This window comes from Apteryx mantelli, chromosome 12, assembly GCF_036417845.1.
Source record: "Apteryx mantelli isolate bAptMan1 chromosome 12, bAptMan1.hap1, whole genome shotgun sequence".
Classification (NCBI taxonomy): domain Eukaryota; kingdom Metazoa; phylum Chordata; class Aves; order Apterygiformes; family Apterygidae; genus Apteryx; species Apteryx mantelli.
Genome location: NC_089989.1, coordinates 25965917 through 25976184, shown reverse-complemented (window position 1 = coordinate 25976184; position 10268 = coordinate 25965917). Strand labels below are relative to the sequence as shown.

General features: G+C 47.0%; 1 protein-coding gene and 1 long non-coding RNA gene across 9 annotated transcripts in view; both read left to right on the top strand.

The window, feature by feature from the left end:
• Nucleotides 1-1560: 1560 nt before the first annotated feature.
• On the top strand, nucleotides 1561-3333 carry LOC136993219 (uncharacterized). The gene is made up of 3 exons (XR_010885442.1): nucleotides 1561-1771; nucleotides 1875-1952; nucleotides 3232-3333. It is a non-coding gene; the product is annotated as an uncharacterized lncRNA (long non-coding RNA).
• Nucleotides 3334-3856: 523 nt separating this feature from the next.
• Nucleotides 3857-10268, top strand: part of CRBN (cereblon) — a 28189-nt gene continuing 21777 nt past the window's right edge. For 3 of the 8 annotated variants that reach the window (XM_067303512.1, XM_067303508.1, XM_067303513.1), the window contains exons 1-3: nucleotides 6757-6859; nucleotides 9142-9254; nucleotides 10035-10237. In XM_067303512.1, coding sequence (XP_067159613.1) covers nucleotides 6793-6859; nucleotides 9142-9254; nucleotides 10035-10237 — 383 coding nt within the window. In that variant the 5' untranslated portion in view covers nucleotides 6757-6792. Of the gene's footprint in view, nucleotides 3935-4420; nucleotides 4498-5050; nucleotides 5650-6244; nucleotides 6364-6756; nucleotides 6860-9141; nucleotides 9255-10034; nucleotides 10238-10268 lie in introns of those variants that run through there. The other 5 variants (XM_013958283.2, XM_013958281.2, XM_013958284.2 and 2 more) reach the window with 5 other exon arrangements.

The following is a 10268-nucleotide window of genomic DNA, read 5'->3' as shown; positions in this document are numbered from 1 at the left end:
TCATTTCCAGTCGTTAAAGTAATTACGTCGTGAGCTCTGAGCACGCCGCGCGGGCCCGGCCGCGGCCCAGGTGGCCCCAGCAAGCGGGGTGAGAGGTCCCCGGGCGTTTAGGTGCCAAACCGGTCCGGGGGATTGGCGAAATCCCCGGGAAGCAGCGCCGAAGCAGCGCTCCGGTGCTTCAATGGCGTTGGGGCTCGGGGCCCCCGTCCTGCGCGCGAACCCCCAGTCGTTTTAATGGGACTGCTCTTATAACGAAGTCATTTTCCTAAATAAGTGACTATAGCACCGAGCCAAAAGCAGTCACTGAGGATGAGGCATAACTCGCGGGATCAGGAGAAGTCGCTAGTTTTGTGGGAGCGAAGGAAAGCGGAAGGTGTGCGGCTCTCTGCGGGAACCCGCCCCGCGTCCCCTTGGCGAGGGGGAGAGGGCTTGCGGAGAGGTGAGCGCGCGGAGCGAGGCCCCTCTGTGCTGCCCAGCGGGTGGAAAGGATGAGAATTAGAGCAAGACCTGTAACGGTACCTCTCCTTCTGTAATATTTCTTCAGCTGGGTTTTTCTTGATCTGAAACTCTCATTTTCTTTTCAAGAAGCAAACAGCCACCCTCATAATTAAAAGGCAGGAGTTACAGAGTGATACACATGAGAAAATGCATCTATTTCCAAAGCGTCTAAAACGATACTTAAATCTTCGGCGTTATTACGCACCTCTAACCCAGTTCTGAGCAACCGCACTACCAGCTTTGGAGCTGCCACTGCAGGTAAGTACGTGATTTAGTGCAGCCCTAAAACCCTTAGCAGAAAACACATCATGACTTACTGTAAAATTCATGGAGGATTAGGGAAAATATGAAGCCTACAGTTCTTTAGTTACTAGGGGCTTTTAAAGTAATCAATATTTTTCAGCCATATTAAAGCCTAAGATGAGGAAAGGTGACATTAATAGCCAACTCTTCTTTTTTTGGTATACTTATGTATTTTTAAAATGTGATCAGTGTTGATTTACTTATTACTGCTACTTTCAAGTGGAACTTGATTTCAGGAAAATGGTTACTTTTCTTTTCCATGCAAAAGAACTACCAGACACCCTAAAACTTTGGCGTGCCACCTGATTTCACCTCAGGGGGGTATTCATTTTTAGCAAACAGTATGATAATGCAGCAGAGACTGTTTTAAGAAAACATTAAATGGGATTAATTCTAGGAATTATTTACAGTTACATGGTATTTTATACCCTCAAAGCATTGCATAGACATTAATGAAACTTAGCTGACATCATTCAGTCCTGAACCTATATTAATAATTTAATTTTGTTGATGGAATACATTATTTGCCTTTGAGTCTTTTAAAAAACTACAGTCATCTTATACATGGTCTTTAGGGTCAATCCTTTTTATTCAAGCAACTCAGGAATATGGCCAAACTACAAAATTTCAGATCCTTTGCAACAGTAGGGCAGTGTTTTTGAACCTACTTTCATCTGTTTCCCGCTAATCATCTGCCGGTTTTCGTCTGTGTTTCTCAAGCAGGAACGTGTTTAAAAATTCTGTGGCTATAAAGTGTTCGTGTCCGCACATCTAGCGCCTTATCTGTGAACAAGGCGAGCTTCTCATTTCCCTGCTTTTGCAGTCCCCCAGGCCACTTATTTGATTGATTGCAGCTCAGAGTTTCAGTAAGTCCAACCACCACAACAAAAGTATTACGGATATATCTATATCTCTTAAGCTGTGGTCGCCTTGGTTCTTCCCCATAAAGAAAAGAAATCCTGTAGCACAGGTGTATCAGACTGTACGTGCTGGTCCTCTCGCCAGTAAATGATGCCCTAATGCATTCATGGAAAATAACACTTTCTCTCCTTCTTTTCTCGCCTTTATGCAAGAGTTTGAGCATGCTGCATAACCGTGAGGGTCCGATGCCGTCTGCAGCCTTGGCGAGAACGGGCTCCTCCAGGTTGTTGGTAAAGATGTTAAACGGGACAACGTTGCCGTTGCGAAGGAGGATTTGCCTAGCAGCTTCATCTGTTCGCAGCGGAACGTGGCTGTGTCAAAGCACTATAATAATTTAAATTAATGCCTCCGTTGAATGGCATCCTTTAGTTCCTTTGTAATTAACAAAAGCATAAACGTTGCCATCTAATCCATCTAATGGCTGTGAAACCCAGAGTCCTTGCTATAACTATGTTGCAGACAATACGCATCAGGGAGAACTACCATCGGGTCTGTTTAATGTAGCGGTTTTTTCTCTTCTTGTTTGAACATGACTTTTCAAACTATTGTTTCTAGTTAAATGCAGGGTTTATTTGCATGCAGTGATTGCTTAACTTCTCTGTGAGTGCCTTGCAAGGAAGAATGTATGTATTTAGCTGATTATGGAATGCAGAAATGCACTATTTTGTCTAGATTTAAATAATGTTGGGCTAGGCTTTTAGGGCTTTTAGCCTTGTTTCCAGCCCGTGTGTTTGTTCTGATGGGCTTTGGGACCCAGAATCCTGCAGCAGCTGCCAAGCTCCCGGATGCCTTAAGATCAGCAAAGACGTTTCATACAGGGGTTGCCCATTTTGGTGGGTCCTAGGCAGCTGGAGTGAGGTCCCTGCGTAACCATGGCCAGGTTTGAACATGGAAAAATTAAAAAAATTCCTTAAAAATACCCCTCAATCCGCTGCTCTTAGAGGCTATATTGAGAACTGTTGCAAAACTACCCTCAAAACTAAGATGCACTGAGCCATTTATGCTTAAACCGGTTATTTCAGAGGCTCGGCGGCAAACAGCTGTACAAACCGGCAGGCGCTTTCCTCCCTCGGGAAGCCGCCGTGCAGCAGGTAACCCCCGTTCCCGTGCGGCTGCCAGGGCTGGGCTGAGCTGGACACAGTCGGATGCGATCCACGCGCTCGGGGGAAACGCGGTTTCGGTGTTCGTAACTAAGCCTTCCTCAGCTCCTGGGAAATAGGACATTAAAAGAGAATTATTCCATTTTGCACTTTATAAACCGGCTAGTCTTTTTTCCATTTGATTATCAGACCCTAATAATTAAGTCAGTGAAAACATGTATAGTCAGGCCTCTTTTTATTTTAATTGCTGCTTATGTGGGGGAAAAACAAAATACTGCAAAGAAAATACGGCAAATGCTGCATTTAGCTGTCTTTCCACAGCGCTTCATCAGTACAGCTTTCTCTCCGTCTTTCCAAACGGCCTTTGGGCTCAACGCCCTGTTCTGCTTCTTGTCCCTTCCTATTGCAGGTGCTCTGGGGGGATTTTCGGTGGAACGGCATTTCACCTGCACGGGCACCTGTGGAGTCTAATACACCTTTTGTGCTTTAGATTTGCTTTCCATAAAATGGAGTGGGTAAGGATACTTCAATATTTTTTAGAGAATAACTATGATTTTCTATCCTACTGTAATTTTCCAGAGCCATCAGTAAACTGTTTATATGTCTGCATTTGTAATGCAAGATTAATTGGATCGCCAAACTTTCAGAAATTCAGGCAGACAAAATGAATTGGCCTTCATTTGAGCTTATTTAATTTTGTGTCCATGAAAGTGACATGTACAAAATACATTATTTTAGAAAAATCTTGGTTAAATAGCTTAAAAATCCGTGCCTAGCTGTATGATACATATTCGGATGATGCACATATAAACACTGTGAAAATCTACAACATGGGAGATCATCAACTGTTGTTGTATGAATGGCCAACGCGGTGTAATACCTTGGTGGGAATCTGCGTAAGTGCTCAGCCGTGGGAGGAAATTAGCGCTAAGTGGGACTTCAGTATTAGAACTTCTACTGCGATGAATTTTTCATGCTTGATGGATAGTGATATTAAACTAATAATGTTAATAACCTTGCTATTTACAGGTAATTATCCCTGTAAAGGACCTGCGATAGTTTGAAAACATCTGTTTCCTTCTGGAATCAGTGTGCATCTGTCCTTAACCAAGGTGACAATTTGGTGTGATGACTCTGAGGACTGAACTGCTTTTTTTCCCTGCAGTTTATATAAAGCTCTAAAGTAGCAACGCTGTATTCCCTGCAATTAGATAATATTTAAAACAGGATTACTGCGTCTCTGTGTATCACTGTGCACATTATTAGAATGTCTCTTTCCTTAACCTCGGTGCTTTATCTGATATTTTAAGCATTGAGCAAATCATAGGGTTGATGCGTGTAATGTTTTTAGAAGAATTGTTTTATTGTTTTGACTGTGAAATCCTTCGGTGGAGAAATCCTTTTCGTGACTACTTTGTGCCGCCAGTGCGGCATTGCCTCGGCGAGTCCCGCGGGTGGTGGAGTCCTCTCGACGTGGCGGACGCGCTCGTGAAGCAGGAATACTGCTCCCTAAGCGGTTTCAGACGGGAGAGGGGTTATCTGGCAGGGGTTTCCTTATCCGTGCGGATGCCAGCAAGACTTTTTTCCCCTTCCAACAGGAGGAAGCCGGCGGCTGGGTGGATTTTAATCATGGTCAGGTTGGTGGCTGCCAGGCCGGTAGCTCGGTGTCTGTGAGGTGAACAGCTTTTTTTTTTATTTGCAGCATTTAATAAATCATCTAAAGGTCAAGAGTCACTTTTTATTTTGAAATATTGAGACCTGCTATTTTATTCTGCCTGGAACTAGCAGATTCGGGTGTATAACGAGCCAATTTATTGGCAGGGTAGAAATCAGCGGCACACCTACGTGGGGATTTTCCTGTTAGAATTAGACTGTACAGACTAGTTTTTAAACAGAAGTAGTCACAAACAGCGTGTTGTAGGAACACACAAAAAGATCCAAGTTAAAGGGAATAGGTCAGAGATCAAACTTTTCCCTTGTTTGCTCTGAATCCCCTAAAAACGGACCTCGCCGAGCGAGCGGCGCGGCACAGCTGACTCCTGGCGAGGAAGGGGAGCGTGCAGAAGTGCATGCTGGAGCACCACCTAGCGCTGCCGAGCCCGGCGTTTAACAACTCCATTTTTAAAATTAACTCCATTTTCCTCTTAATTCAAGCGAGTAGGTGGCGAAGGGGGGGGGAGTGCGTTGGCTGCTGCTGCCTTCCGACAAGGGTTTTTCCTCTCTTTCAGTGCAGGGATCGCCGGGAGGAAGCACGGCCGCTGGCTCGGGCGCCCCGCACGCCGGCAGAGCTGCTCTTAGCGCCTCTGCTTTCGTCCTCTTACCGGCCGGTCCCGTAGTTCTTCCTCCTGAGGGTAGCTGGCGAGCGGGCGCCGGAGTCCATATCCTGCGAAAACGGGGTGGAAAGCACTGTGATTAAATGGTAAAGTGACCACCTGGGACACTGTCCGTTTTGGTTACTGTCCCTTTTCTGTGTTTTTCTTCTAGAAAGCTGACCAGCGTCCTCTGACTCCAGCCTGCTAGGAGACGAACCGCTCGCAGTTCTGCGGTGAGCCGTCAATCCCAGCCACCAGCCGGAAGATGCCACCGGACAATGCACATCTGGGCATCGTCGAACCCCACGAGGGCTGGGAACACACCTGAAATTTGTTGTTAAGTCGACGTCCTTGCAAACAGCGCTCCTAAAACGAAATGCAAAATTCATCGCAGCCGCCTATGTGTATCTTTATGGTAAACAGCTGCTAAACAGAAGAAAAAAAAAAAGCCCTACATTGTATCACAGCGCTCTGACTTCATTTAAATTAGTGTAATTTGGACTGTTCACACGCAGGTTGGCATTGACCACATTAACTAACATCATTTGGGATGTACATATACACTTACTGGCCCTGACCAGATTTAGTAAAATAATTTGGGATTTAAACAGTTGCTTTTCAGTCTGCAGCCGGCTGCTGCTTGTTGCGGTTAATGGGAGCCGGGGTTGATACCGCGGCAGGAGTGCGAAACGGCTTGTAGTGATCCCAGGGGGGGCCTGGGGCGGATTAAAGGCTGAATCTCACTCCTAAAACTGGAGACTGCCTTTTGTGCTAGTAAATGTCGATATGTTAAATGGGATTTCTAGCAGGCTTAGGTTGAAAACCAAAAAATTAATCACGCCTTAGCAAACCTAACAGAACGAGCGTCTGGACGGTGAGGTGTCGCGTACCAGAAGTCCCTGATCTTAGGGAAAACCTTCACTGAGCCCTGTGGGAAGGGCTGGTGGGCAGAAATATCTGTGTTTCGTGGTCAGAGGCTGAACTGGAGCTTATGTCCGACCTGGGGTTTGGGCAAATAAGGAAAAAAACAACAAATGAAAATATACTAGCATAAATCAGAAGAGGCCAAAAATATTTAGCGTAATGATTTTTTTTTTAATCAAACCCCAGGATCTGGAGAAGAAACGGCTCATAATTTTTTGGTACTTCAGTCTGGACTGCGATCCAGCACGACGGCCCAGACGTGAAGAGAGACCCTTGCACGGAGGAGCCCCAAACTGCGCCAGTCGGTAAATCGAAACGAGCAGCTAACTCTTAATTTGATACACCTGTGCTATTTCTTTGTAAAATAAGTTTCTTTAAAAAAAAAAAAGAGAGGGAGAGAGAGTCATGCTCTAAAAAATGACACCGGCCGCCGCCTTCGCACCGCACAGGTAATAAATATGATAAAACGCGCTGGAGCCGCAGCGAGGGGGAAGGTGCCCCGGCGGGGCTCGAACCCGGGGCGAGACGGGAACCTGAGGCGGGGCTCGAACCCGGGAAGGGAGCCGGCGGCGGGACTCGAACCCGTGTCTCCCCGATCGGCGCCGCTAGAGGCCGCTGGTGCTGCGGCGGCGTCTCGGGCTCCTCCTCCTCCCCGCGTCCGTCCGTCCTTCCCTCGCTCCCTCCTTCCCGCGGCGGCGGCGGCGCTTCCCAGGCTGCTCCGCGGGTAAACAGCGATGGCCGCCGAGGAGGGAGGCGGCGAGCCCCGCAACGACATGGGGAACCACCTGCAGCTGGTGCCCGGTAATGGCGGCCGCCCGCCCGCCCGCGCCCGGGCCGTGACGGGGCGGTGGAGGCGCCGCCGGGGCGGGCAGCGGCGCCGGGGCGGGCAGGGCAGGGCAAGGCGGCGGCGGCGGCAGGCCGGAGCCGCGGGCTGGGCCGGGCCGGTGCCAGAGCGGCCCGCGGGTGCGGAGCGGCTTGCGCTGAGCCGGAGGAAGCGGCATTTCCGAGCGAGGGAGGCGCGGTGGGGTGGTGGTGTGGGGGGACGGGACGGGACGATACGGAGCGAAACGCGGCGGCGGGTCCCGCTTGGGGCCCCACGGCCGGGCCGCGCTGCGGCTGCCGGCGGGATCGCGGCGCCCCGGAGAGCGGCGCGGGCGTCCCGCCAAGGCACCCCGCTCCGGGCACCCGCGGTCACGCTGGTCTCCAGGCCTCAAAAACCCCCAAAACTAAAAATATCTACGGTTGAGAGTGGAAAAGATGCGGGTTGGGGGGGGGGGGGTTGTTGGGTTTTTTTTGCCTTCCCTGCCGTGTTCCCGTCGCGCGGCTGTGCAGCGGAGGGAAGGCGGCGGCGGCGGCGCTTCCTCCACGCTCGCGCGGCGCCGCTGCAGTGAAATGAGTCATCGCTGCCGTCGGGCTCCCGGCTCGGCCCCGGCGCCGCGCAGCAGCCGGTACCGCGCTCTGCGGGGCTGTTAGAGACGCCGGCGGTTGAACGCGCTAGTGATTAAAACTTAATGAGGGCGCGCGTACAGCGCGGTGCTATTTCTGTTGGCAGGGAGCTTTCTTCCTTCTCTGCTGCCCAGGAACCACGCCAAAAGTTCCTGTTCTTCCCCCCCACCAAGCTAAGCAAAATGCTGGCTATTTTTTTTACCTTTTAAACGTTTTGTGGTCATTTATACTTAAGATTCCTACCTCAATATAATGGAAGAAAAGCTTCATACATAAATGGAGTATTTTTTACGATAACTAGGAAGACGACGCCACGGTGCTTTGAGTTATGTAATTAGGCAGAACACCAAAGAGAGTCCCCAAACTTTTTCTCTGTTATGCTGAATCATTTCGTGTTGAGAAAACCGCGGTTTGGGATGGATCCATAACATCAGCAGGTCATGCCGTTCCTCCTGCAGAGAAGGTTCTGTAAACTAGGCAATATTTAAAAAAAAAAAAAGCGAGGTCAAAGAAATACATCAGCTAAGCACTTTGTGAAGAATGCCTTCGACAGCTGTGTCTGAGCGCGGAGGGGCATACGAGGTTTTCCAGAAACGGCGCGCGATGTCGCCTCCGTTGTTCTCCTGTCCTCCCACTCGCAAAAGCGATATCTCGGCAGGAGAGGGCGGAGGTCCTCCCGTTCCTGAGGCAGGACTCCTTTTCAAGCGTCTTTCTCTTGTGCGCCTTGCTCGCAGTGCGTCTCGCACAATACAGTGACTCTACCCTGTAATTTTCAAAGCTGGGCTGCGCATTAAGAAAATGTTAATCGTAAAGGCAGGCAGCTAGATAGACTGTTGTGAAGACGGTTTTCTGCCCGCATTGTATTGTACTCATTTTCAAGTTCTAAATGATGGTTTTCAGCACCATCGCAATTGCCCATTACTCAGCAGTTGTTGGTGTAAGAAAACCCCAGACTTGATTTGCAAAGTTTATAGTAACGTCTATTCTGGACGTGGGCATGGTGGGTAAATGCTGGTTATGGTTCTGGTGTAAAGAAATAGGATCAGGTAATGCAATTAAAGATGTGTGATAATCACATTGTTTTGAGTATGTATTTACTTTATAAAGTAATGCATAGAACGGTCAGTGAAGCCAACATTTTAGAAAGATACATTCTTTTGATTTTTTTCTTGACTTTTTTGGGGGGTTTTAAATAAATACCACCATATGAAATTTGATAATTTTTTAAATAGAGTAGCTGTTCAGTGCTCTGTATAAATTATTGAAATACATTTTATACAGCTAAATGCACTGCTTATGTGTTTCCAAAATAAAAGATACTGATAATCTAACTATCCTCTTGTCTGAAAGTATTTGTTTAGGAATAGCACCTAGGATTGAGCAATGAGAAGACAGCTGTAATTTTTAAGTATTATTTTGTATCTGGAGTCCTTTGCAGAGTCGTGTTGCTTCCTTTCGTGGAGGTTGCCTTTGTTGGGTTTGGGGTTTTGAGTGTTTCCTATACACACAGGAGAGGTTAGCAACAACAAAATTGTCTAGAAATACCAGCAAGAGGCTATGTGTGAACACAGAGCTTTTCTCGATGTCTTGATCTTTGCTCGTTGATTTCTACACAATATTTGCTATGTGTTTATTAGCAGAGAGCGAGGAAGAGGATGACAATGAAATGGAAGTTGAAGATCAAGATAGTAAAGAAGCGGAAAAGCCAAACGTCATTAATTTTGACACCAGCTTGCCAACATCACATGTGGTATGTTCTTTTTCTATATATATTCCGCTAAATATGTTTTGAAGAGGTTTTGATTGAGCTGTATATAAACATACACCACTTGGTTTTAATAAAGCTGCTGAATAAATGCAGTGATATGCCTGCTGTTTCTAAGATAAGTAGATCTTGCTGGAAATGTAGTAGGAGTTATTCCTCTGTAGTAGTAATGGAATAGGAGCAAATCATACCTGTATGTACTAAACTGGTGTTAAAAAATGGGTATTTCTTAATCTGCAAGTATTCTGATTGTTGAACTCCATTGCTCATTTATACTGAACGAGGTATTTTTGCTGAGAACCGTTCGCAGGGGTATCCTTGGATGGTTCAAGGACCATAAGTGTCTGCCCACTTCTGTACTGTTGCACATGATCCCTCCAGAACGTTTCAGGTACAATAAGAGGGGAGCAGAGCTAAGGGCTTTACTGCTGTAACGTGTCACACAGACCTTTGGGTAGAAATAAGCAGTGTTCGGGGTTATCTTTGCTAATTCAACTGGAGTCCAAACAGAGTCTTCCACGGAGCGCGTCCTGTGGTCTGGAATAAGCAGATAACACATGACTGTGAACGTGTTATCTTTTGAAGATATACACTCCATAAAGAATATTCAGTGTACCAGATTCACTTTTTAGAATCGTTGTCCTCTTATGATTGTTTTTGTACGATTCTATTGTAAAATCCTTAAAGCAATGACTTAGTTTTATTTTATCTTTATAAAACAAAAACCTCCCATACGGGTGTTATTTCTTTAATTTTCGTTTTCAGTATTTAGGTTCCGATATGGAAGAATTTCATGGGAGAACAGTGCACGATGACGACAGCTGTCAGGTGATTCCAGTGTTGCCTCACGTGATGGTGATGTTGATTCCTGGACAGACGTTGCCTCTTCAGCTTTTTCGCCCTCAAGAGGTTAGCATGGTGCGGAATTTAATTCAGAAAGACAGAACATTTGCTGTTCTTGCATACAGGTAAAATACACGAGTGGATTTACTGATGGTA